Source organism: Pteropus medius, unplaced genomic scaffold (assembly GCF_902729225.1).
Source record: "Pteropus medius unplaced genomic scaffold, Ma_sr-lr_union100, whole genome shotgun sequence".
Taxonomy (NCBI): domain Eukaryota; kingdom Metazoa; phylum Chordata; class Mammalia; order Chiroptera; family Pteropodidae; genus Pteropus; species Pteropus medius.
This window is the reverse complement of record NW_024356336.1, coordinates 3,020,086-3,047,980: the sequence shown is the minus strand read 5'-3', so window position 1 is coordinate 3,047,980 and position 27,895 is coordinate 3,020,086. Positions and strand designations below refer to the sequence as shown.

General features: G+C 43.1%; 2 protein-coding genes and 1 long non-coding RNA gene across 4 annotated transcripts; 1 reads left to right on the top strand and 2 right to left on the bottom strand.

The window, feature by feature from the left end:
• Positions 1 to 33: 33 nt before the first annotated feature.
• LOC120601936 (uncharacterized) lies at positions 34 to 1,106 on the bottom strand. Its single transcript, XR_005652596.1, has 2 exons — positions 854 to 1,106; positions 34 to 233 (listed from the first exon to the last, which is right to left on the bottom strand). It is a non-coding gene; the product is annotated as an uncharacterized LOC120601936 (long non-coding RNA).
• On the top strand, positions 1,086 to 16,186 carry TFIP11 (tuftelin interacting protein 11). The gene is made up of 13 exons (XM_039861854.1): positions 1,086 to 1,230; positions 2,849 to 3,066; positions 4,988 to 5,141; positions 5,464 to 5,620; positions 7,196 to 7,323; positions 8,871 to 9,023; positions 10,596 to 11,123; positions 11,246 to 11,352; positions 12,076 to 12,244; positions 12,715 to 12,958; positions 13,492 to 13,634; positions 14,077 to 14,242; positions 15,750 to 16,186. Exons 2-13 carry the CDS (start codon positions 2,858 to 2,860, stop codon positions 16,103 to 16,105), a joined length of 2,514 nt encoding a protein of 837 aa, XP_039717788.1. The 5' UTR covers positions 1,086 to 1,230; positions 2,849 to 2,857; the 3' UTR covers positions 16,106 to 16,186.
• SRRD (SRR1 domain containing) lies at positions 13,754 to 27,880 on the bottom strand. 2 transcript variants are annotated; one of them, XM_039861861.1, is made up of 7 exons: positions 27,688 to 27,880; positions 20,848 to 20,888; positions 19,500 to 19,759; positions 19,300 to 19,398; positions 17,595 to 17,749; positions 17,070 to 17,115; positions 13,754 to 16,678 (listed from the first exon to the last, which is right to left on the bottom strand). In XM_039861861.1, the coding sequence occupies exons 1-7, from the start codon at positions 27,846 to 27,848 to the stop codon at positions 16,457 to 16,459; spliced, it is 984 nt and encodes a 327-aa protein (XP_039717795.1). In that variant the 5' UTR covers positions 27,849 to 27,880; the 3' UTR covers positions 13,754 to 16,456. The 2 variants fall into 2 exon arrangements, with proteins under 2 accessions (XP_039717795.1, XP_039717796.1); XM_039861862.1 differs by having other exon boundaries at positions 13,754 to 16,583.
• Positions 27,881 to 27,895: the final 15 nt, after the last annotated feature.

The window sequence follows — 27,895 nt, the reverse complement described above, 5'->3', positions numbered from 1 at the left end:
TAGTTTCTTTCTTGAAAACATACTTTGTGTTAGGCACAGTGACACTACATGTCACTGGGGATACTGAGACCATTAAATCACGGTCCCTATTCCCAAGAAGCCGACTTTTAATTGACTTCATGTTCATGTAGTTTCTCATTTAATTACTAACAACCATGGGAGGTAAGACCGGAGTCCTTTGACTCTAAGTCCAGTGCTCTTTGTTCACTCCAATAATTGTCTCTTGGATCTTTCTATCGTAGGGAGGAGAAAAAGAGAGAACATAAGCAAACATTAACAGCTAACACTTCCTAAGCACCTACTGTGTACTTATATGGCTTATATATTTTATCTCATTGGATCTTCAACTATTTTGCAGAAGAGAAAACTAAGGCTTAGAGAGATGTAGTGACTTACTCAAGGTCCACAGCTGATAAGTGGTAGAGCTAAGATTAGAACTCCAGGGCCCTTGTGCCTACACAGAATTCAGAGCTGGTGAGGGATACCCTGGGAGAGCCGGCGCTTGTTTTGTTCATTGCGTGCTCTGAACCTAGTGCAGTGTAGGCACTCAGTATATTTTTATTAGGTTAGTGAATGAATGAAATTTATTTACAACATGTTGGAAATAAAGAGAATGGAAAGATTTCCTGGAGGGAATACCTGGGACCGCTAGAATTTGCTCATTCATTCCTTCACTCCCTAAGACACCTAGATAAGGCAATTGCTCTGGGCCTACACGATACTTATACTGAGACTCCAAAGATTCAGGATATGGTATTGGCCATCATTATTCTAAGAATGCCGCATCCCAGCCCCCTTAATGTCTCTCACGATTCTTCAGAACTATTTTATGAGCTAGTCTTACATCATATACCCATTTTACAGATTTAGAATTCCACCGCTGACAAAGGAGCCCGCAGAGGTGACTGGCGACGTCCACACTAGTCATTACAGGCTGGGCGTCGCCATGAAGCGGGCTCGGCAGGGAGGCCGGCAGGGCCAGGATGTCACCCTCACAGCCATTCAGGGCCCTGAAAATCCGCCTGTCCTTTCAAGCATCTCAGCCCGCTGCTTTAGAGGCAGAACCGCTCAAGCGTTCCATTGCTCCCACGGCAACCAGCGCACATTTCCACTGTCGAAAAACGTCATTTCCGGCGCGCAGGTTCCGGCACATCCGGGGTCCGACCGCCTGAGCTGCTCGTCTCTCGCACTGAGTGGGACCCTGACCTTAGGACGCTGGACGCGGGCGAGGTGAGCCGGGGAGTGGAAGGGGACCGGGGAGCTCCGTACCGGGGGGAGTGGGTGCGAGGGCCACGGGAGGCAGGCCTCGGCCTCGCCGGTGTGGGCTTCCATTTCGCAGACAGCTCTGCCGAGGTAGAGAGAGAGGCGGGCCCGCTCGGGGTTACCGAGGAGTGGGGGGCCTAGGTCGAGTTGGGAACCGAAACCTGGACAGCAGGTAGAGAGACGCTCGAACCCTGGCTTTAAACCCACCTAGTGTCGAGCCCTAGATGTGGATAGGGCAAATTGTTTAACTTCTCGGAGCCTCATTTTTCTCGTCTGAAGCTAATAGTACCAACCTCGTAGAAGTGTCTTGTTGCTTACGTTAATGATTATCGGCCTAGGCATCCAGCAAGTACTTAGCACCACCTGAAATTTCTTTAACTCGCGACAACTCTGTGATTATTACCAGGCCGTGTGCGGAAGAAGGCAGTGGTATTATTGACTCTCATGTATCTGGGACTCTGCAGAACATTTCCCTCCTTTGCACTCCTGCATGGGTTAGGTCTAGCAGCACCCAACCAGTACACCAATGAGTAGAACAAGCAGGGAAAACTATGTAACAGCTGATCAGAGTTTGACATTGCCTGTGGAGATAGTAAACAAACTCCCTGTCTGTGAAGGCTGCTTGCAGCAACTGATAGACCAGAATCACAATTGCTGTCATAAATTGAGTGTATTACCATGTGGTGTTGTGTACTTGGAACTTAATGTGCCTTTAATTCTCATACACTGAGTGAGTACCTGGTAGAGTGAGGATTCGAATTCGAGCTGTGATTTTAGCAGCTGATTTCACAATCACTTTGCTAAAGTTCACTCCCTAGTCCAGTAATAGTAATGTGGATGAACCTAATCATGTGACTACAGTAACAGCCATTGTTCCTTGAACACTTATTCTGAGTTCAGTGTTTTTTGCGTGCCATCTCATTAACTCTGCCTTGCAAGTATTCTTTAAGGCTGATGTGGTAGTTAATGCATTTAAGAAAGAAACAGCTGAATCTCATCACCCAGCTAGCAGGAGCTGAATTTTCTATTCTATTCAATAGATGTTTAACTGTTAGGTAGTGTTCATAATCACTACTGTCTTCCAGCCATCAGAATAGGTTCGCATTTGGGAAGTCTTAAGGCCTCATCAATTAATGTGTTTCAGAAAGCATATTCTAAAGAAATCACTTCCTGGGACTGCCAAGGGTCCAGATATAACTTCTCTCACCAATAGAAAAAAAGTAATAAAATGTAGAGTCTGGGATGATGTCTACACAATTTCTGAGGCAATAATATAGAAAACAACTTAGTTATTTTTTTTGTGGTTTGTGTGTGTTTGTGAGAGGTTTTATGACACTGATAAGGCAAGGAAATACATGCTTTAGAATCACATAGACTGTAGGGACTAATCGTTTGTTCCACTGTTTTCGTACTGATATCCAAAAATATATTTTTAATGGCTGCTTTTTTGAATTATAACTGATTTGAATGGACTTGAAGTTTGGAGGAAGTTCCGAAGGTAGCAAAGAGTAGGAACTCACAAGGAAGCCTTCTTGCCACTCTCAAGACTTATCACAGACTGTGCCTTTTTTGTCTCTTCCTTTAGTGACTGGCCATGTCACTGTCCCACCTGTACCGGGACGGGGAAGGCCACATGGATGATGACGAGGATGAGCGGGAGAACTTTGAGATCACTGACTGGGATCTGCAGAATGAGTTCAACCCCAACCGGCAGCGCCACTGGCAGACGAAGGAAGAGGCCACCTATGGAGTGTGGGCAGAACGAGACTCAGATGAAGAGAGGCCCAGCTTTGGAGGCAAACGGTACTGGCTTGCATGGAGTGGCTTCCCCTTGCTTTTGGGAATGGATTGGGGAAGATGGAGAGGGAATTGGGGAGATACCCACTAAATATACTTCTCTCTAGCCTTACTGAGTCCCTTGGCTGTGACATCAGTTAGGGAGTATCAGTTTCCTCTTTAGGCTAAAGTGTTCTTTCACTGATTTGATCGTCAGTTGTGTTTATTGAGCAATTGTATAGGGCCTTATGTAGACCCAATCCTTGTCAAGAGCCCAGTCCCTAGTGGATGGAGTTAGGCATTAATCAACAGCTCACACAATGGAAGTTGGTAACTGTGATTTAGGGCCTGAGGGAGAGCTCATTTCAGGGTGTTTGACCTATTCTGGAGGTTAGGGAAGATTTCTTTGGAGAAGTGCCCCTTGAGCCGATATGAAAATAGGTTACTAAGGTGGTAGGAGAGGCATGAGTATGCAAAGGCCCTTGATGGGAAGCAACAGGGTATCTGTCCATCAGGATCTGAATAATTTTGCAAGCTGGTGTGGCAAGAGGGAGGGGAGCAGAGCATAGTTTGAGAAGAGGCCCATGGCTCTTTATGGAGAGGGTATGACCTGGGGGCAGGGTTACATTTGGAGAAGACCTTTTTGCTGATGTGCAGAGTCAGCATGGAGCTCTGTGGGGAGGCCGAGGCACCAGTCCTTGCAGAGGTGGTGGGGGCCTGGGCTAGGTTGGTGGTAGGGAGGTGAGGATTGAGGCCAAAAGCTCCTCAGTGTGAAGTTATGTGTGTGTGGGCTGCAAACTGCTTATCTAGAGTGTGTAGCAGGTTTGGGTTTGTCTCCCTGTCCTCATCCGTGGCTTGTGGGCCCGTTGAGGTTGTGCCTTTTTCACAAAGGAGGCTGAAAAGAAAGTGTAGTTCAACCTCTTCTCATCTGACAAAGAACTCGAAAAGTGGATGATAAATAGATCAGGGTCAAGAACTGCATAATCATGAGCTCATTAGAGCAGCCAGCCGTCATCTATTGGCTGCTTCCTTGTTCTGGGTTTTTCACCTGCCTGGTCTCATTTGCCTTATGAGAAAGGTACCATTATCATCATCTCATACCGATTAAGAAACTGCGGCCAAAGGCCACACAGCTAGGCTTTAAGAACCCTGGCCTAGCTGACTCTAGAGTTTTGGGCTCTTAACCAATAAGTTATATCGCATCTTTTAGGAAAGAGTTTCCTCAATTTTATTGCCTCCATGGGGATGTTTAATTACTAGGTTTGTCATTTTATAAAGCATCACTTCATTTTGCAGTATTCCCAGGGTTTTCCACTGGAACCTTTTCGCTGTGTTCCTTTAACCACACAATACGAAGGTGTTGGCTTCAGTTTATACAAAAGGGTCTGTGGTTAATGACTTAAGTACACTCCTGAAACAATCAGTTAAAATCAATACTTTCCATCTTACAGGGTTAATTTCCGAGGTATTTTAGTTTTTATATACAAATTAATGGACGTGAACTTTTTCTTAGAGTTTTATATAATCGTCAGTGTACTTGCCATTTATATAATCTCTTTTAATGTTTATGATTTTTGTCAGAATTTCTTTTCTTGTTTGATTTTTGTACTTGAAATAGTGTCCAAAAGAAATGCTTTTTGAATTAAGTTAATTTTAAAAAATGTAAAAGGAAAGTGGGATTATCATAACATACTTTGAATTTTTAATCGACTCTACACTGATACTGATAGCTCTTCAGCCGTAGAGCTGACTCGAACACATCAGGTAAAAAAGTTAAATGTGATGCCAGATCTGAGGCCCTTTTAATATAAGTAAATGTGTCGCTCTTTTAACATGGATCCCATGATGGCCACTCTAAGGAGTTCTCTGGCCAGCAAAGTTTCTACAGGGGATGGCTGCAGAAGAGTTCTTTACGGACCACCCCATGGGACATTGTGTTTACCTGCAGGGCCCGTGACTACTCCGCTCCCGTCAACTTCATCAGTGCCGGGCTCAAGAAAGGGGCAGCAGAGGAGGCGGAGCTGGAAGATTCTGATGATGAAGAGAAACCTGCTAAGCAGGATGAATTTCCTAAGGATTTCGGACCAAAGAAGTTAAAAACGGTAACATCTTTATCAAAGGACTGTGACCTTAGTAATATCCTTAGAAGGTCATTGTGGCCAAGTATCTCCTAGCAAGTGGGGGTCTCAGCTGGAGGCCAGCTGTGTGGGTTGCTCCTTGTGGTGGCTGGTTCTGCAAGATGTGAAGTGTGTGATGCAGTCTCTTTTCTTTCCTAACACATCATGGACATATTTTGGGTTTATATGAAACTCTTCATAGTGCTGTGTGACTGCCCGGCCATTTTCTCATCAGCCAAGCTGTCTTTCTTAGAATTTTCTTCTTTTTCCAATCAACTATGCTTTGATTTTTTTTTTTTTTTTTCAGGGTGGCAATTTTAAACCCAGCCAGAAAGGTTTTGCAGGAGGAACCAAATCTTTCATGGATTTTGGCAGCTGGGAAAGACATACAAAAGGAATTGGACAGAAGCTTCTTCAGAAGATGGGCTATGTTCCTGGAAGGGGCCTCGGGAAGAATGCACAAGGTAACGGCACCATCAACCTTGTGTCTTGAGCAAGGGAGGCAAGGCAGAGGAAGGAGTGGTTTGGGGAGTGGTCTGCTTTTTCTCCTTTGAAAGTACTTAAACTCTTCAGCCTGATCTGCCAACACAAGACTAGTTGTGCTCCTGAGCTACCTTGCTTTATCAAACTGAGATATAATACTTGTTTGAGCAGGAAGAAGAGGGTTAGGATCTAGAACAGGCTGTAAGCTCATACGTTGAAGACAAGCTTCTTTTGGGCCTGTCCATGTTTCTAAAAAAATTTGAATTCATAGCCAGTATTTAAAAGTCAGACAACCTCAGCTAAAATTCTAGACCTGCCTGACAGTAATTGGTTCAGCTGAATCAGCGGCCCCAGGGTAGTGCTCATGGTCTCCTCGAAACGGTCCCCACTCCCTGTCGTCCTTTGCCTTAACCCACTTGTTTACATTAATTTTCCTGGGCCCTGAAGGCGTGAGAGTTTATAGTTCCTGCTCACAAGGGTTTCAGTTTTGCAAAAACAGCTATCTGTCCTTCAGGAATTTCAATGAAGTATTGTGTGTAGCTTTTTAAAATAGCTAGAGACATTTAGCTATAAACTTGGCCAAGCAAATGCTGTGTTGGTTTCCTTCACCTTTGCTCAGTAGCACTGTCTCCGTTTGTCCTCGCTCCCCTAGCCCCATGGAGACACAGCTCCTCTCACACATTGTTATCTTCTTGGTACCAGAGCCACTCACACCAAGCAGTTGCATTCCTCCTGCAGGGAGGTGTTGTCCTGGTTTTTGAGTTATTGCCCATGAGCAGTCACCAACTGGATGTAATCAGTAGTATTCCCTATAATTCAGATTCCACTCCCTACATAATTATTAAGGTTAAATCCAGGTCATGTGTTCAAAACATAAGCTGTATGAAAAAAAAAAACATACATGAACTGGAGGGAGGATAGAAATGGTGACCAGGAACAAGAAAGGGGAATGTTCTAATTTGAGATTTAAGCAGTACTAACTGGAAGTGAAAGGATGTGGAAAGTTTGGGGTAAGGGAAAATCTTCATTAAAATGTTGTCTTGTTCGTAAACTCATATAAGAAGAACATTTATTTCCAAGGTTTAACCATGTTATAAAACAGGCATAGTTGGGATAAATGTAAAATAGATGGAGTCTCAGTTCACCTTACTTCAGTCAGAATCAATAGATTATCTGAATTACTGTACTTTCCATGTTAAAGGCTTCCAAATGAACAAAGCCTCTAATTTAATGTGCCTGAGTTCCTAGTAATAAATTAACTTTTCTCTTTTCTTCCTGTCCATAACTTAAGAATAAATCCAAGTAGAAACGGAAATCTGTCTTTAGGACATAAATAACCTAATGTTAGCAAACTGTTCTGTGGCTGCATAAATGCCCTGAAGTTTCACATCACATAGGACAGTTCTGAACAGTATTGTGAGGCTAGAGAAGAGGTTTCTTGGCTGGGTCATGTGTTATTGTATGTAATGTCCAAGGAAGTGTGATTTCACTGAGTGGCTTATTCAGGTACAAGGATTACTGTGATCTGAATCTCTTTTTTTGCTGAAATTTGACAGGTATCATTAACCCAATCGAAGCCAAACAGAGAAAGGGAAAAGGTGCCGTGGGAGCTTATGGCTCAGAGCGGACCACTCAGTCCCTGCAAGACTTCCCCGTGGTTGACTCTGAAGAAGAAGCCGAAGAGGTAACCAAAAGTTAGGAGGCTGGGTGGTGGTGTCTGTGCCACTTCAGTTAGTTTGTAACTTTGTTCATTCATTCATGTCAGTCTTCAGGTGGTTATGGCATATCCTGTGCCAGACACTGCTGGAGGCTGGGTGTACCGTGACGGAGGGCTTAGAGCCTAGTGGACAGAGACAGACAGTAAACAGGCAACTACGATGTGATTAGAGAGTAGTGCTAAGAAGTGCCAAGGTAGAAAATAAGATAGGGTGTGCGTGTGTGTTTGTGGCAGGGCGGGGGTGACATGCTTTTAATAGGATGGTTAGGGAAGACCTCTTGGAAAGGAGATGTTTCAGTTGACACTGGGCAGAAGAGAGGGTATCAGCCATAGGGAGGGTTAGGAGGCCACAGGATACTGAGAGAAAAGCTGTGAGCTTGATGGTGGAGACATTAAGGAGACAAGGCAGGACCGTAGTATAGCCAAGCAAGGAAGGAAAGGAAGCACCTTGAGAAGTGGGCAGGCCACACTACTTGGTCTTGAAAGCTATTTTAGATGCTAGGGTCTCATCCCAAGTGCGCCAGAGAGCTGTATGCTGTCAACTGTGTCTCTCTCTGCTCCAGTGACAGAAGGGGCCAGCTCTCTTGATTGAAATGTTTCTTTTTTTGCATTTATGAAGGAAAGCAGGATGCTGCAAAGACACATGTTTCTGTTCTTGGCAATGACCCTCTCTTTTACTGGGGAAAGAGACATTTGATAATGTGGGGTTGACTACTGAGTCGGGCTCTCAGACTTAGAAGCTAACAAGGGCCAGATACACAATGTAAGTGAGGAAGGCGAGCCTGAGGTGAGGCAGCAAGGAGTGGTGGGGCCTGCAGCAGACAGGTGGGAGCACAGCCCATCTAAACGGGTAGTTTCTATTCAGCACTAGGTGATTATTGCCCTGTAGAATGTGGGCTCAACATTGTCTGATTTTCTGCTTTTCCCAAAGAAGTCCAGATTTTATTTATTTTTTTGAGAAAAAATTTGAAGTTTTAAATAAAGGTAAGAAAAACAAAATGGCAACCACAAAACCACTTCTGGGCCAGAATCTACAAACCTCTAACAGTTCCCTCCTTTACTTTAGATCTTCCTTTGGAAAAGTTTTGCAAACCTGATTGTAAAAGATATCTGTGCTTTGAAACTTAGGGACCTGCTTATTTACCTCCCTTTTAAATGAAAGCCAGGATTTTGTGTACTTAAAAAAAATCCTATATGCTGCATTTCTAAGTTTCACATGAGGTAAATTTAAAACTAATTTAGCGCCTGACATAGATGCTCAGTAAATGTTGCCTTTACCTTTGTTTATTTTTCTAGTTTGGTATACCTGTCTTTTGAACCTCAGTATTTGTAAGAGGGGGAGTGGGTGTCAAGGAGTATCTTTAGTTGGTTTTAGTGTCCCTCAGACACAATCCTTAGCAGAGAACTTTGTGAAAATCTAAGCAGCTATTAAATATTTGTTAGTTAATGGTCTCAGTGGCCCCACCTGCTGTAAAAAGTGGGCTTTCCTGTGACAGACTATCCCTCTGGTTCAGGAGTTTCAGAAGGAGCTGAGCCAGTGGAGGAAAGACCCCAGCGGAAGCAAGAAGAAACCCAAATACTCTTACAAGACTGTGGAAGAGTTGAAGGCCAAGGGCAGAATTAGCAAGAAGCTTACCACTCCCCAGAGGGAGCTTTCCCAGGTCAAGGTATGTGGGCCCTTGGACACCTTGTCCAGGATGGGGCATTGCAAAACACTAAAATCCTACATCCTGGAGTCAATCACAGAACATTTTCTAAGGTCCCTTTGGGGCTTCTAGCCAGGCTCTTCTCGTTTGATAACAGCATGTTCCCATTCACTGCACTCACACCTTCAGTAAGTTACTGCGTTCTCACTGTGTGCCAGGCACTCTTCACGGTGCTAGAGTGGTAAACAATGCACCCTTCTTTCTGGAGCTGGGAGCCAGTGAATTTAATAATATTCGTGTTATTGAAAACTCTGTGTGAACACTGTCTTTAACAAGTGTGTAACCCGAGAGCGGCTGCACTGTTACAAGGTCCCACCTCTCTCACTAGATCTTTAACTTTCTTTCTGGTTTGGTTTGGGTTTTGGCAAGCTAGTTTTTACATAATGTCTTTGTTTCATTTTTTAAGGATAGATTCTTAGCAATACAATCACCAGGTGAAAACAGGAAGGTCTCAAAGACCCTTGAATCTAGAAAGGGCACATGAACTTACTCTCTGACCAGGAGTGCAGAGAGAGTCCTCAGGGCACACCAGCACTGAGTATTTTCTTCCTTAAGAATAGATCACATTTTCAGACAGTTATGTGCAGTCTTAGGTTTTCCTTTACTCAGGTAGCCAAAGAACAGTGGTGACAGCTGTCTGTCGAAGTTTGGTGTAGGATGGTGTGCATGTGTCACAAAGCTCAGAGTCATGAGTGGGGTTCTCAACATCGGCGTGTCGTACATCAGATTATCGAGGGGCCAGTAAGAAATGCAGATGTCCAGGTCCCAGCCAGTGGCTGAGTCACTAGATCTAGACTGGGCCCGAGGACTCCAAGTTTATTTCTCTCCAGGTGATTTTAGACAGTTCTTGGATCACACTCTTAAAGTGATGATAAATAATTGTTTCATTATAGGGCATATTTAGATTTCCTCAGTTTTCTTGAAACATTGGAATTTGCTCATTTCTTAGGTTGCCTTTCTCTAATAACTGGGATTTTTGTATGCCGTGTTTTGTTTTCAAAGTAAAAACAGCTTTTTTAGTAGAGCAGTGTGTAGTACATTTTAGACAGGAAATACAGAGGCAAAAATATAAAAATATATTATTTTCCTTCCTTCCCAAGTTTTAACACCTCAATGTGTCCATCCTTTCAGATACTTGCCTAAGTATCCACTATTTAAACCGAAGGTGTTATTTTGATTGTACTCTTTACTACCTGCATTGATTAGTATAGCCTCTACTTTTCCACAAAAATAGATTTCTATCTTAGCTAAATAGTCTGTTTTCAAATTTAATCAGTTTTTCTAAAAAGTCCTATCTGCTTTGTCCAAAGGGACCCCATCTAGGACTGTTTTTGCATGATTGTCTTGTCCTCGAGCCACTTCTTACCTAGTGCATCACAGAGCCCCCTTTGAGAAACACCGCCCTTCTCCAGTTCTGCCAAATAGTGTGCTTTTACACATTTCCACTATCATTGTGCCTTCCCCAGCCTTCGGTGTGTTTCAGAGGGCAACAATAGTGAGTGTTAACCTGCGTCCCCTCTGCTGTTCTCCAAGGTCATAGACATGACAGGCCGGGAGCAGAAGGTCTACTATAGCTACAGCCAGATCAGCCACAAACACAACATCCCCGACGATGGGCTGCCGCTGCAGTCACAACAGCTGCCACAGCCTGGCAGAGAGGCCAAAGCCCCAGGCTTTGCGCTGCCCGAGCTGGAGCACAACCTGCAGCTGCTCATCGACCTCACGGAGCAGGAGATCATCCAGAACGACCGGCAGCTGCAATATGAGCGGGACATGGTGGTCAACCTCTCCCATGAACTGGAGAAGATGTCGGAGGTCCTGGACCATGAAGAACGGGTCATCTCCAACCTCAGCAAGGTCCTGGAGATGGTGGAGGAGTGCGAGCGGCGTATGCAGCCCAACTGCAGCCACCCCCTCACCCTGGACGAGTGTGCCCACATCTTTGAAACCCTGCAGGACAAGTACTACGAGGAGTACCGGATGTCCGACCGCGTGGACCTCGCCGTGGCCATCGTCTATCCACTCATGAAAGAGTACTTCAAGGAGTGGGATCCCCTCAAAGTGAGTTGTTGGGGAAATCAGCCTCTACCTTTGATTTAGGGCATTCCGTGGCTGGAAGAGATTGTCCACGGGCAAGAAGGGCTGATTTAGCACTGCCCTTCAGCCGCTGTGTTTCTCCTCAGGACTGTACTTATGGCACCGAGATCATCTCCAAGTGGAAAAGTCTCCTGGAGAATGACCAGCTCCTGTCTCATGGTGGGCAGGACCTCTCAGCAGACGCCTTTCACAGGTACCGAGCCCAGGGCAGCGTGCAGCATTCCTGCTGCCATCCTCCTTGGAGGACTGAGGATTACTGTTGACTGGGGAAGGTTGAGGTGCTGGCCTTTATTAACCCTCTGCTGCATGCTGGCACTACTCTGAGAATTTCAGTTCTTATTCATTAGTTCACCCTACACTTGTCAAGTGTCTGTTGAGGATCATGTATGTGCTGGGCTTACCCTGGGAGTAAAGCAGACAGCCTGTGTCTATAGTAAGTGGAAAAGGCAGATGGCAAATAAGGAAGTGGATAGATAAGCCCAGGATGTGAACTGGGCACATGATGCACCTATTTGAGGGAGAAGGTTTGAGGCAGAGGTCTCTCAGAGGTGACATTAAAGCCATGACCCAGAGGGTGAGGCATCAGTTATGCAGAGCTCTGGTGGGAAAGCACACAACACCTGGAGAGAGGGGCCCTCATGTGGGGGCCCTGAGCCTGTATGACCCCACAGCAACCCTGCCAGGCCAGGCAGGTACTGCTGAGAATGAGGCCCCGAGGTTGGGTGGGCAGCCAGGAGAGCAGAGAAGCGGCGGGCACAGGTCTGGCCAGTGTGGGGACTTGGCCTGGTGGTTTTCTGACCAGAGTTTCATGCTGTTGCCTTTTTCTTATTGTAGAGAAGTGGGTAGTGGTGTACTTTGTATACTGTGAAACCAGTCGGTGCAGTAGGCCAGCCTGCCCTCTTCCTTTCTCCCATAGGCTGATATGGGAAGTCTGGATGCCTTTTGTTCGAAATATTGTTAGCCAGTGGCAGCCAAGGAACTGCGAGCCGATGGTGGACTTCTTGGATAGCTGGGTACACATTATCCCCGTGTGGATCTTGGATAATATACTGGACCAGCTCATCTTCCCCAAGCTGCAGAAGGAGGTAGGCCCAGAGTCTGGAAACAAGCTCTCATCAGTAACCATGGGGACTCATTTAGCATTTCTCTTTACGTCAGTGTTGCTAAAATACCTGCAACTAACAGAATTTATCAGCACAGCTGTTGTCTTATGTTAACTCTAGCCCTTTTCTCTCCAAAGCCCCCATTAATATGGAATTCATTTTCTTGGTTTATTAAAATTAGAATTGTGCCATTTCTGAGATTTAATACAATTGCATAGATTTACTCATTTGTGAGTCTGTTCCGGAGAAATGTAGGGTAAAAGGCCTACCAAGCACCTCGGCTGCCTCTGACTTAACCTGGCCTCCATAACATGGAGACCTCATCAGCAAAGGACTGGACCTTGGCCAGCAGAGCATGTGGCCTCCTTGCTATTAACTACACAGAGCATCATGTGACTGTCCCACAGGCTGTATGAACTGCTGCTTCCCCCACCGCCCCACTCCTGCTACAGGTGGAAAACTGGAACCCGCTGACAGACACCGTCCCCATACACTCTTGGATCCACCCGTGGCTTCCCCTGATGCAGGCGCGCCTGGAGCCACTGTACTCCCCCATCCGCAGCAAGCTGTCCAGCGCCCTGCAGAAGTGGCACCCCAGCGACTCTTCTGCCAAGCTCATCCTCCAGCCCTGGAAAGATGTCTTCACCCCAGGCTCCTGGGAGGCATTCATGGTCAAGAACATAGTGCCCAAGCTGGGTAAGGAAATGGGGAGAACGCAGCATCCAAGTCCAGCAGCTTCGGTGCCCTGGTTTCTGTGGTCAGCGGCAAGGATCATGTCTAAACCCTGGCCTTTGCGCTGTATGACAGAGCTTAGCACAGGACATTGCTCACCGTAAAAGAGGTGCCATTTTATGTGCTGAGGCTGAATATAAATGAAACCAGGGTCCTTGAGGCAGTGACTGAGAGGCTGTAGTGACCATGTCAGACTCAGTGTGCCTCCTGGTTCCTGACTGGCCTGGTTTGGGCTTCTGGTAATGGGATAGTCATTGGTGTTCTGAAATTTTCATGGTATTTGGTTCTAAATGTGATTTATTTCTGGGTTAGAGAAGAAAACGATTTTTAAGAATTGCCATGTCAAGAGATTAAGGTTGACCTTTAAAAACAGATCAAAGACAAAAACAAACAAACAAAAAAACCCAAAAAACAAAAAAAAACAAAGACACTGTCTGCTGAAGATTTTGCTCTTTGCACTTCCGGGCTTGGTCTTAGAATCTGGGTTTCTCTTCCAGGGATGTGTCTTGGAGAGTTAGTCATTAACCCTCATCAGCAGCACATGGATGCTTTTTATTGGGTCATCGACTGGGAAGGGATGATCTCTGTCTCCAGCTTGGTGGGGCTCCTTGAAAAGCACTTCTTCCCCAAGTGGCTTCAGGTACGCTTTGTTTTGTTGGGGCTGGGATGGAGGCAAGGAGGATTCACTTCATTCTTGGATAACTGTGAAGTGACAGTGCTCTAATTATGTAGCAGAAAAATACACAGGATAGGAATGAGTAAAGCAGTAACAACATGACCACATTTATTGGACATTTGCCAGATGTTCTAAGCACCTGATTTGCATTATTTGAGGATAGGGACCATGGTATTCTCTACTGTATAAACGGGAGGCTGAGGCTCATATGTGCAAGGGCACTTAGCTATCAAGCTGACTCCAGATCCCACGACCTTAAGTGCCAGTCTGATGAGCCCCTATATGGCCTTACAAGGGTCACCAGCTTGTAAGCCCAGGACCAAAACAACAAAAGGCCCCTTTGGATGTTTTGCTCCCATTTGTTGCCATGGTGGATGCAAGTGTCTTATTTGTTCCTTTTTGGCAGGTACTGTGCTCCTGGCTCAGTAATAGCCCAAATTATGAAGAAATCACCAAGTGGTACCTGGGCTGGAAGTCCATGTTCTCAGACCAGGTGCTGGCACACCCATCTGTCAAGGACAAATTCAATGAAGCACTTGATATCATGAACAGGGCTGTGTCCTCCAATGTTGGTGAGTGGGGATTCTGTTTTTGATGTCCTGGCCCTGAGCTCCACGTTTCTGAATATATAAATGACAGACTCAGTTTTCAGGTACCTATGGGCTGCCTACGCGTAGCTCACCCTCCACTCCAACAGTCCCTGACTTACCCACTGGACTGGGTTATATAATGCACTGCCAGCTCTCCTGTGACTGGGAGGGGCGTCTTTCCCTGAATGAAGAGTGATTTAAGCTGGATTCACACTTCGTGAGCCTACCTCCACGACCTACCTTCATAACCACTGTGCTGTGTGGCTTTTTAGGGATCCGTACGTCCATTCAGCCAGCCTTAGGTGTGCTACCCAAGTGTAAAAGCTCACAGCATGGGTTTGGGGCATACAGTCTAACTCTTATTAGTTGCTCTCTCTTATTAGTAAACTCTCTCAGACCATTTAATACCTTCTAGGTTTTATTAAAAAACCTAGAGTGACTGAGTTAGTTTGTATATAGCACTGAATAGGGTGGTGTCTTTGTTGCGTCAAAGTAGGCAGTTGACTGTTCATTTAATACCTATTCCCCAAACTACTCAGTTCTAGGTGAGTCACTCTGCCTAGATCAGAAGTTTTGGGAGCCTCCTTAACAAATCCTGTATTACAATGTGTTCACCTCTCAAAGGCACTGGAGTATCTTCTCTAATCTTGTTTCACAGATGAGCTCAAGAAAGCCAAGAGGTTGTTCAAGGTCGCAGCTAAAGAGTGGCAGCTGTGATTGGAATTTCCATTTCCTGAGCCTTTAATTCTTTCTACTTAAGCCTATTACATGAAAACAATTCATAGATTATATAATTTTATATTTAATGAGGCAAATATACTTCTGTCTGCTCTACTTATCCCGGTCCTTCAAGGGACATCGGTGTGCCACCTCCATTTTTCATACTCTAATCTAAACTCTCCCTCATTAGCCTCTCTGGCCCCAAGCTCCTAGAACTGCTCCCCATATGTACCCCTAGGTTAGCACTGAGCATTTGTGGTCCTATATTATCCATCCTTCAACATTTGTGTTTCATCTTTCCATCTACATTTTAAATGCTTTCAGAGCCAAAGGCCTGTATGGGTAAGTTAAAAATGTTAGTAGTATAGGCCATGTTTTCAAAGTTCTACGAGCTGCCTGTTTGGCAGTGTGGAGCGAAAACTACCCAGTAAGATGGGAACGGAACAGTAGCGAATGACTGCATGTCTGTCAAGGTTTCCAGCCCAGAAAGGATAAATCCTTTGAGAATATTTCATTTTATGTTGAATATTTTATGATCTCTGTGGTTGCTAGATATTAACCACAGATATTAAGACCAGTTTTTATGTGATTCCAGTCAGTAGTCTAGGTACTTGATCATCTAGTGCTTTGTGTCCTTGAGGCACAGCTGCTCCTCAGTCACAAGTAGGTTTTATAGAAGTGGCACCTGTGACATGACCAGACCTTGGCCCAAATACGGTCTTGATTTCTGTGTCTGTTGGAACACCTCTCCTCATCCCGTGTCTTCCAGGTGCCTACATGCAGCCCGGGGCACGGGAGAACATCGCCTACCTCACCCACACAGAGCGGAGGAAAGACTTCCAGTACGAAGCAATGCAGGAGCGGCGGGAGGCTGAGAACATGGCCCAGAGGGGCATTGGTGTGGCCGCCAGCTCTGTGCCCATGAACTTTAAGGACCTCATTGAGACCAAGGCTGAGGAGCACAACATCGTCTTCATGCCTGTCATAGGGAAGCGACATGAAGGGAAGCAGCTCTACACCTTCGGCCGTATTGTCATCTACATCGATAGGGGAGTGGTGTTCGTCCAGGGCGAGAAGACCTGGGTGCCCACTTCCCTGCAGAGTCTGATTGACATGGCCAAGTAGACTGCGGCAGACCCGCAGCAGGCTGGACACCTGGACCTGAGGGGGACGTATCTGTGAATAAATGATATTTTAAACCATCTTTGAAAAAGTAGCTTCTCTATTCAGGAGATATGCCCTATCAGGCCAAGTCACCAGGGAAGGGTATAACACGATAATGCTATTTCAGAAGTACGTAAAATTTTACCAGGTACTTTCACAGGCATATCATCCTCTAACAGGAGGGCCAACTTGAGGGATTTGCTGTTCTCTTCAAAATTTGGCTCACTGCAAAGAATGTTCTCAGTAGTCCATGGCAATCTCCCCTTTAGTCTCTAGTAGCAGCTGCTGCTTCCTCAGCCAACGTCAAATACGTTATAGCAGGTTCGAGTCAGTAGTTGAAGGGTCTTCTGTCTTGTTCCTGATGATTTCGAGGTCCTCACAGTCCTGATAATCTGGTTCTTCCCAAAATGCCCAGGTGTCCATGGAGAGTTGGTTTAGCCTTTGGACAGGGAACCAGTGGATGGAGGTGTCGTTAAATACATCCGTGTACTGTGAAGTCTGAGGAAACTGATGTTCCTCCAGTCCTTTTAAAATCTGAGCAGAAAAATTCAAAGTATAAACTTGGTAGTCACAGTAACCCCTACTCTCCTGGGTTATATTTCCATTTTACTGGTCACCCTCCTCCCCATGTTAAAAAAAAATAGGAATAGGATATTTTAAGGGCTTTTGTGCAATACACTGGAAGTGCCAAGGGCAGTGAATATGTTGGAATGTGATACTAAGAATAAAGGAAATTAGGAAAAATGCACTAAAATGTTACAGCTTTCTGGAACACGGACCCATCAAGAGAGCTCAATGACAGTAACTTTACCTTCAGTTAGTCCCTCATGAGCTTCTGCCTATGCATGTAAAAGCAGAATTCCTCACAGTGATAAGTAGGATTTCATACCCTTTTCTATCCCAGCCCCTTTATTCAGATATATACCTTTGCAATGTAGCCATAATTTTTATGCAGAATCCTTGTCAACAACCTAGAAATAAAAAATTTAAAGCATGATTAGGAGGAAAGAGAACAGTTTTTATTCAGCTTAAGACATACGGAAAGGCAAGGTGATTTAAATATAGGAATTTTAAAACTTAGGGTCGTACAGCAGGTTAAATATTCAGTAGAAAATGTGAATGCCCCAGCAACTGCACCCATTTCATTAAGGGAAATGACAGAGCAGACACCTAGGCATCCTGAAACAGGAGGGCCAGTAGCTGTGAGAAAGAATCGTATTTTTTCCCATTAAAAAAATTCCCATCCGTCATAAGGGAAGGGAGGAATTATTAGCGAAAAGACTCCGTAACCGGTTTTGCAGCTTGACTCAGGGCTGACATCTCTCCGGCCCTCTGTCCACTTTCCTCGGCTAAGCATCTCCAAGAGCCAGTTGTGGAAACGTGTTCTGCTTACTCTGAGGAATGGGCTTCACCTCAGGGCCCAACAGAATCTCAGCGTTCTCAGGCTTACCTTTCCTCTAGTCCTTTGAAACTGTTCCCAATGATGACCATCTTGGAAAGGGCATCTACTGACCAATTACTCCATAAAAGATTGTTGTACAGGGCTGTCCCACAATGGAGCATGTAAAAGATGGTGTGCTCACCACAGACACTCCGTTTTCCTTCCTGGCGGTACAAAATGCACAGATGTAAACAAATACTTCTTGCAGGAAGGTGAGGGAAAGGTAAGGACAGATTAATACTGAGCTGAGAGTTCTCACTACAGGAAAAAAAATGTAATTATGTGAAGTGACAGATGTGTTAAGTAACCTTATGTAATTATTTGTAATATGTATCAAATCACATTGTACATCTTAAACTTATACAATGCTATATGTTAATTATATCAGTATAGCTCAGGAAAAAAGTGAGCTGAGGAAAGCAAACTGAAGTATGAGAGGGGGGAAAAAAAAACTCATTGTGGAAAAGTTACATTAGTAGTGTGTATGAAATCTATAAAATTATATAGGACCAAAAGTCAGGAAATCATGATGTCCAGAAAAAACTCATGTTTATTTAACAAATGTGTGTCCCACAAACACAGAAAGCTCTGGATCAATGAAGGAACTTCTTGGGTCTGTGATAGCATGGGGCAGGAGGTTTGGCGACAGTACTGTCCCTCACTGGCTCTCCCTTTGCTGTCTGGTCCCTGCTGCCTCTGGGCCTCTCCTCTCTACATTCTCCTTGCAGCTTCCCTTCTGTTAATAACTGGCAGTGGTTTCTGAACAGCCAGCACAGGCTGCCTGTAACCCTGGTCCTGTCCCTCTAGCAAACTCCTGGTCAACCTTCAAATCCCAGCTGAGAGCCAAGAAACCTTCCTCCATCACCACAAACAGCACAGGTTTCTTTCCCATTTCAGTTCCTAGGACATGGCTCTATTTCACTGTTTGATTTATCGATTACTTATTTACAGGCCACATGCCTTGATGTGACCTGAAGACAGGGACTGGCTCTTATTTATCTTGGGCTCCCCAAAGCTCCTTGCCTAAAGCAGAGCAGGGATTCAGAAAACATGATCTGAATTAAATGGCAGTGTTTTAGGAGCTTGCCAACATTGGCAAATGATTCTTGTCTCAGCTGGGGCTGATTTTCGTGTTTCATAATAAGCAATGAGATGGCAGTTTTTTAGAACACGGAGGAATGAAATGATTATTTTATAATCCCCAAGACAACACAAAACTAAAATCAGAGGTATTTGCTTACACTGGCTTCAGTCCGCTACTTGTAAAATGATTTTTTTCTCCCAGATCTCCGGAAATTTTGAATCTCAATTATTTTAGGGAATGCAAGGGTAGGCAAAGGATCCATCTATAACTCACAGCCAGGTACTGTGGGTGTGATTGACTACAGCTTCAAAGGGGAGAAGTTCTGTCCCCTTTCATTATCTCCCTGTTGTAATATTTTAATACTGAAAGTAAATACCAACTTAGCATAATTTCTGGACATCAAAACTTCATAAAAATTTTGTAAACCTAACATGTTCTGGGTCATGCCATTTGTGTAATTAATTTTCTTCTGATGGGCACAACAGTCCAAAATGTGGGGTCACATATTACTGGAAAAGCAAGTAAGCAGTGAAAAGGAATAAATGTTGTTTGAAAGAAAGTGTCCACAGGATAGAGCCTGGGGTCAGGAGGTCAGCAGCCCTCCCCACTCCCCTTTCCTAAATCACTCACTTCGTTCTCACTGAGGACAATCAACCTGAGGCTGCTGAGAACTGCAATTTCGAGTTGGCTAAACAGAGGGTCATACACCCAGCAGTGACTTCTGGGAATCTGCAGAAGGGAAGAAGGTTTTGTTTATTTCAACCCCAATACCTGTGTGCACACTGTATGTAAGACCAAGGGAGGGGTAATAAAGAGTCAAAAAAATATACCTGGCACTTTTCCAGGAAGAGAAGCAAAAATGTTAGCTGGTTTCTAGCTATGACACAGGTGGAAAAGTTCCCAATGCCGTAACACACACACTTCCAGGGGCAGGTTCCCATGGCCAGGGTCTCTCCTGGGATGGAGCCAGGGGCCACATTGGACTCATCTGGTGGGGAGTCAAGGTGCAGGTTTCCAAAGGCTCCTGAAAGAGGCTCTACGGGGGTCTTCAGTTGTTCCAGCTGTTTCGTAAGACATCCGTTGATGGTTTCTGAAAGAGCAGGCCCCCAAATACAGTCAGAGGGCACGCCACGCCCTGACTCTGCGAACCAAATCGGCCACCAAAGCAGCCCACAGAGCCAGGGAAAAGAGGAGCAGAGCAGTAATGGCTTCAACTCCCCAGAGAGAAGGGCTGCCAGCCCACTCCTAAACATGCCTGGGACACACAATGGTGTCCACCAAAACCTGGCAGGTCGTCCTGGTCCCTGTATACCCACGGCCTACAACCTCAGAGAATGTTTCAAGCAAAAAAAGGTTTTATTTATGGGCAGAGTTTTCATATAAAACTCTAATGTGAACTCATTCTAGTTTAATGGGAGGTACGTGGTAAATGCAGGTTATGGTCTGAAGTACCAACTTTTTTCACTATTAGCAAAGATCCCTTTAAATAAGACCCCAGCCAGGAAAGGTTGCAGGAAGAATTGGCTCTTTAGTCCTTGCTGGTAAAAGAATTGGTAAAGTTTTTTGGAGAACAACTTGATAATGGATATCAAATTGGTCACTGCCCTTCACTGAATAATTTCACTTCTGTAAATATATCCTAAGAAGATTATCTTAAATTTGGTAAAAGCTTTATGCATAAAGGTGCTCATTGCAAAGTTATAATAACTAAAAAACAAAGTAAACAAACTTAAAACACCCCTTGATAAAAATTATAACTATGGTGTGTTCACTCTATGTATCAATATTGTTTAAGAAGAGATTATAATTGCATGGAGGGAAAAGTCTATATTGTAATCTCGAAGGAAAAAAAGCAGGATAAATTAAAATTTCAATAATAATGACAATAACATTTACTATTCCTGTGCAGCAGGCAAGTACTGTTCTAAGCACTTAACTATGCAGCCTCATTTAATACTCAAAATTATGCAACAGGGTAAGTCCATTTCACAGATAAAGAAATTGAGGGTCAGAATTAGTTAAGTGCCCAAAACATACAGTTGTAGGGGGGAAGTCAGAATTAGAACCCAGTATGTACACTGCTCCATGAAGCAAGATGAAGGTGGGACTCTGTGTTTTGCCCACATTCAGTCCTTCCTCCCACCCCGCGCATCCCGAGCCTCGGTGAGGTGGACTCACCTAGTGCTGAACTCCAGAAATCAGAAAGAAGCAGGTCCTCCCTGTTGAAGAAAATGGCATGGTCATCTCTCATCCATTTCAGGGCCGACCTAACAGTGATCCTCCTCCTGAACCTAAGCTGGGTGTGGGGAGCATAATGGGTGTCCTCAGATGAAGAGCCCACCTCTGAGTGACAGGAAGAGGATACGTGGTGAACACATCCAGATGTCCAGACTCAGAGCACATAAGAAAGGGCAGCAGGGGCTGTGGAGAGGGCTTCCTGGAGGAGGCCCCTGATTTCTGGGAACAGGTCTCGGCCTGTTCTGTATCCTTGGTCCAATACAAAGCCTGGCTCCATAAATAGCTGTTAATGCACAAATTTAGCCTCTCTGAGCTTCAGTTTCCTCATCTCTAAAATGGGGATTAGAACGGTACCTATTACAGGAGGAATTAAATGAGTGAACACTCCACACAGTGCCTGGCACAGAGCAGGTACTCAATAAACAGCTTTTGTTATAAATAATTCCAAGGTGAAAGTGAGAGATGAGACAAACTGGGCTTTCCTTATTCAAGTTAACTGGTTTCCACAAACTCAGCGCGAAACATAGTGCTATATTAAAATGGACTGAAAAGATTCTCCAATCAGACACAGAGTGGCTGAATGGATAAAAACACGAGACCCATCTATATGCTGCCTATAAGAGGCTCACTTTGGATGTAAGGACAGACACGGTCTGAAAGTGAAGGAATGGAAAAAGATGTTCCATGTAAATGGAAACCAAAAGGAAGCAGAGATATCTATACTTATATCAGACAAACTTTAAAACAAAGAGATACCAACATTTATGGGATGCAGCAAGAGCAGTTCTAAGATGGAAGTTCATAACAATAAATGCTTACCTCAAGAAACAAGAAAAGTCTCAAACAACCTACCTTTTCATTTCAAGGAACTAGAAATATTAGAAAAAGCCAAGCCCAAAGTTAGGAAGAGGAAGTAAATAAGAGATTAGAGCAGAAATAAATGAAAAGGCAAAGATCAATGAAAGTAAGACCTAGTTATTTGAAAAGATAAAATTGACAAACCTTTAGTAGACTCATCAAGAAAAAAAGGAGTGGACTCAAATAAATAAATCAGAAATGAAAGTAGAGATATTAAAACAGATACCACAGAAATACGAAGGATCATAAGTGACTACTATGAACAATTATATGTCAACAAATTGGACAAACTGTAAGATACAGATAAATTTCAAGAAACATACCAAGACTGAATCACGAAAAAAAGAGAAAATCTGAATAAACTAATTACTAGTAAGAAGACTGACTCACTAATTATCCAAAACTTTGCAACATACAAAAGTCCAGGGCCAGATGGCTTCATTGGTGAATTCTGCCAAACATTCAAAGAAGAATGAATACCAATTCTTCTCAAGCTCTTCCTAAATACAAAAGAGGAAGGAACTCTTCCAAACTCATTTTAGGAGGCTAGCATTACCCTGTTACCAAGACCAGACAAGGATGCCAGAAGAAAATTAAATACAAATTTTTGCATCTGATGAATACAGATGCAAAAATCCTCAATAAAACATTAACAAACCAAGTTCCACAATACAGCTGACCCTTGAATGACACTGGTTTAAACTGTGAAAGATCACTTTCACCCCAATTTTTTCCAATAAATATACTGGAAAATTTTTTTAGAGATTTGTGACAATTTGAAAAAATTCACAAACAAACCACATAGGCTAGAAATGTCAAAAAAATTACAAAGGCTCCTCTGCTCAACACAAACATGCCAAAGAGATCTACACGCCGGTACATCAGAAGGTGAGCGGGTTGGAATGCACAGAGGAGGTAAGGCAAGGGGAGGACAGGGACAGGGTCCCAAAATGCAGTTTGGCAGCCACCATGGCCCAAGCTAACACGACAGGGATAGAACAGCTGAGGTGCAGCCCCCACATAGTGGCTCAGCGGAGGCTCAAATTAAAGGCGTGGAAGATGATACTGCAAGCAATGATACTCAGAGAAAAGAGAGTGTAGCTATACTTACATCAGAGAAAACAAATTTCAAGACCGAAAAGGTAACGAGACAAAGATGGACATTTTATAACAGATCTAAAGGGAGAAATATTCAGTTTTACAATAATAGTAGGAGACTTTACTATCCCACTTATGCCAATGGATAGGTCATCCCCACAGAAAGTCAACAAGGAAACATCAGCCTTAAATGACACATCAAACCAGATGGACTTAATATTTTTAGAACCTTCCATTCCCAAACAACAGGATACACATTCTTTTCAAGTAGACATGTGACATTCTCAAGGATAGACCAATGTTGGGAAACAAAACAAGTTTCAATAAATTTAAGAAGATTTAAATCATACCAAGCATCTTTTCAGACCACAACAGTATGAAACTAGAAATCAACTATAAGAAGAAAGCTGGATTATCACAAATATGTGGAGATTAATAATATGTTACTGAACAACTATTGGGTCAAAGGAGAAATAAAAGAAGAAATCAAAAGATACAGAGAGGCAAATTAAAATGACAATATGACATGCCAAAATTTTTTGGATACGGCAAAATCAGTACTAAGAGGGAAGTTCATAGCAATACAGGCCTAGCTCAAGAAATAAGGAAAATCTTGAACAATCTAACATTACACCTTAAGGAACTAGAGAAGGAAAAACAAAGCCCAAAGTCAGTAGAAGGAGGGGAAATCGAGCATCAATGAAAAATTAATGAAACAAAGAGCTGGTTCCTTGAAGAGACAAAAAATAAATTGACAAACTTTTATCTAGACTCACTAAGGAAAAAAGAGAAACAACTAGAATAAAATAAAAAATGAAAGAAATTACAATGAATACCGCAGAAATACAAAACATTACACAAGAATACTATGAAAAGCTATGTGCCACTAAATTGGACAACCCAGATGAGATGGACAAATTCTTAGAAAATACAACCTTCCTGGACAATAACACAAAGAACTGGAAAACCTAAATAGACCAATCACTCACAATGAATTTGAAACAGCAATCAAAAACCTCCCCAAAACCAAAAGTCCGGGACCAGATGGCTTTCCTGGTGAAGGAAAGACACACTCTCGCTCTCACACACACACGCTCACACTCTACAGGCCGATATCTCTAAAGAACACATATGCAAAAATCCTAAACAAAATACTAACAAATTGAGTACAACGACACACGAAAAGGATCATACACCATGATTGAGTAGGATTCATTCCAGGGATGTAAGTAAGGATGGTTCAGTATAGGCAAATCAATCAACCTAATACACATTAACAAAATATAAGATAAAAGTCATACGATCATCTAAATAGATGCAGAACAAGTATGTGACAAGATACAATATACATTTATAATAAAAACTCTCAATAAAAGGGCTATAGAAGAAAAGTATCTCAACATTAATAAGGTCATATATGACAAACCCCCATCCAGAATCATACTCAGTGGTGAAAAATCAAAAGAAAGCTTTTCCTCTCAGATCAGGAACAAGACAAGGATGCCCACTCTTGCCACTGTTATTCAACATAGTACTGGAAGTCCTAGCCAGAGCAATTAAGCAAGAAAAATAAAAGACATCATGCCACTATTTGGAGATGACATGATATTATGTATAGAAAACCCAAGAGACTTCGCTAAAAACTTAGAATAAACAAATTCAGTAAAGTTGCAAGATACAAAATCAATATACAAAAATCTGCTTCTATATACCAACAACTATCAGAAAGAGAAATGAAGAAAAAATCCCCCTCATAATCGCAATAAAAAGAATAAAATACCTAAGAATAAACTTAACAAAGGAGGTGAAGGACCTGTACACTGGAAACTACAAGACATTGTTGAAAGAAATTGAAGACAATGCAAAAAAAATGGAAAGAACATTCCATGTTCACAGACTGGAAGAATTAACATTGTTAAAATGTCCCTATTACGTAAAGCAATCTACAGATTCAATGCAATCCTTATCAAAATCCCAATGGAATTTTTCACAATAGAATAATCTTAAAATTTGTATGGAACCACTAAAGACCCCGAATAAACAAAGCAATTCTGTGAAAGAAGAACAATGCTGGAGGCATCATGCTCCCTGATTTCAAAGATATCAATATTACAAAGATACAGTAATCACAACAGTATGGTATTGGCATAAAAAGACACAAAGATCAATGGAACAGAATAGAGAGGCCAGAAATAAATCTACACATATATGGTTAATCAATTTATGACAAAGGAGCCAAGAATATACAGTGAAAGGTCAGTCTCTTCAGTAAATGGTGTTGGGAAAACTGGACAGCCACATGCAAAAGAATGAAACTGGACCACTATCTTACACCATACACAAAAATTAACCTAAATAGATTAAAAGTTTGAATATTAGACCTGAAACCATAAGATTCTTAGAAGAAAACATAGGGGAAAAGCTCCTTGACATCCGTCTTGGCAATAATTTTTTTGGATCTGACTCCAAAAGCAAAGGAAACAAAAGAAAAAACGAACAAGTGGGACTACATGGAACTAAAAAGCTTCTGCACAGCAAAGGAAATAATCAACAAACGAAAAGGCAACCTACTGAATGGGAGAAAATATTTGCAAATCGTGTATCTGATAAGGGGTCAATATTGAAATATATAAAGAATGTATACAACTCAATAGCAAAAACTAGTCTGATTAAAAAATGAGCAGAGGATTTGAATAGACATTTTTCTAAAGAAGATATACAAATGGCCATGGAAAGATGCGTAACATCATTAATCGAATGCAAATCAAACCCACAATGATATATCACCTCACACCTGTCAAAATGACTACTAACAAAAAGATAAGAAATAATGTTGTTGACAAGAATGTGGACAAAAGGGAACTCTTGTGTATTATTCATATGAATGTAAATTGGTGCAGCCACTATGGAAAACAGTATGGTGGTTCCTCAAAAAATTAAAAATAGAACTACCATATGATCCAGCAATTCCACTTCCGGGTATTTATCAAAAAACAAAACAAAACAACCCCCCAATAAAAAACAAAAAAAACACTCATTTGAAAAGATATCTGCACCACCATGTTCACTTCAGCATTACTTATAAAGCTAAAATATGGAAACAACTATCTATGGAAAAATAAAGATGTGGAACATATATATAACGTAACCACAAAAAATGAAATACTATCCAGCCATGAAAAGAATGAAATCACTTATGGTAAGTAAAATGAGTCACAGAAAGACATATTGTATGACACATTTATACGTGGAATCTTAAAAAAATACAGTGAACAGACTGGTGGTTGGCAGGGGATGGGGTTTGGGCAAAATGGGTAAAGGGAGTCAAAAGGTACAAACTTCCAGTTATAAAATAAATAAGTCATGGAAATGTAATGTACAGCATGGCAACTATAGTTAATAATACTGTATTGCATATTTGAAAGTTGATAAGAGATCTTAAAAGTTCTCATCACAAGAAAAAAAATTGTTTAAAAAAAAAAAGGAACTGTATTTGAACCAACAAGCCATAAGCCATTGCTCAGAGACTCTGAGTATATTAGACTCAGAGTAGAGGCTGCTCTACTATTCCTCACGAAGAGTAAAGGAGAGTTCTAACCCATAGGGACTGCTTTGTAAACTGGTGTGTGCACAGGAGAACAAACAGCATGTAAAGTGCTAGGCTCCTCTCTACTAGGACACTGGGGACTGCACCACATTTGGGAGTACAGGGGGAAGTAGGGAGCTCCTAGGTGAACAGTGAAGAAGTTGAGAAGGCATAACGATGTCAAGGTATATGGGAAATGCCTTAAGAGTTCTCTGAATTCATGGCCACACTCATTCTCATTGGCATCTTCTGAGATCCTAGAGAAAAAAAATCAATGCTGCTTTTTTCTCAGGCTCAGTCAGGTGAGCCAATTTCTTTCTATTCAGTAGCAACCTCTGAGTCACCTCTGCCTCTTGACCCTAATTCTGGGGAAGAGGAGTACATAAAATTAGTCTAATTTCTTTCAGTTGTGATGATCCTTCAGCTGTTGATCTAAAGTTCTAACAAAAGCTGTTGTTAATTGAGCCCTTAAAGGACTGCAAATAAATAAAGGCAATAATACGAAATAACAAATGTAGTAACATTTATTGAGTGCTTCAGCTGTGTCAGTGCTATTTAAGGTACATAGCAAGGCATGAAAGGACAGGAGACAGTATAACCCAGAATAACAGAGAGCCTTGAAGCACAGGTTTTGGAGTCGCAAAGTCATAGATTTAAAACCAGTTCCATACATTATCTATGTATCTTTAAGACTTGGCACCGCCAGGATCCTAGTATGGCTAAGATGTTCATTGATAAAGTGTGTAGAACGCTCAAGCCGATGCCAGGCACACAGCAGCTCAATTAGCTAGTAATGACAGTCATGAAGATGACAATCACGTGTTCGTATTGCTTCCTTGATATGAGAAATAACAATAATAACCAATAGTGGCATAATACTAATACCAAACATTGGAACTGAGCTTACCATGCGCCAGGCACTGTTCCAAATGTTTACAGTTCACTGAATCCTCAAAAATGAGCCTGTATGGGTACTAACTTCATGCCCACCACACAGATGAGAAAACTGAGGCACAAAGATTACATAACTTGCCCAAGGTCACGCGGTTGTAATTGCAGTAAAAGGGATGGCAAACTTTGTTGAGCGCTTACTATAATCCAGTCTGCAATGAGCTCGTTACCTTCCTTCAATCCTCACAATAACCCCTTAGGTTTGCGGTTATTCCCACTTTACAGGTGGAGAGACTGAGGTTCCGACAGGCGTGAAGATTCGGACCCAAGGCCGACCGCGCACTCACCTGGCCTTCTGGATGCCACGAAGCACAACTCCGCTGTCCACCTCAGGCTCTGCGTCCCGGCTCGGGGCCGCCGCCGCCTCTCTGGGCTGTGGACGTCGAGCCGCGGAGCGCCTTTTCCGCGGAGCCGCGGTCTGCCAAGGTTCCAGCGCCACCGCCGCCATTGGCCCCTGGCGTCGCGGCCGCGCGACGCGCTTGGACTACGTCATCG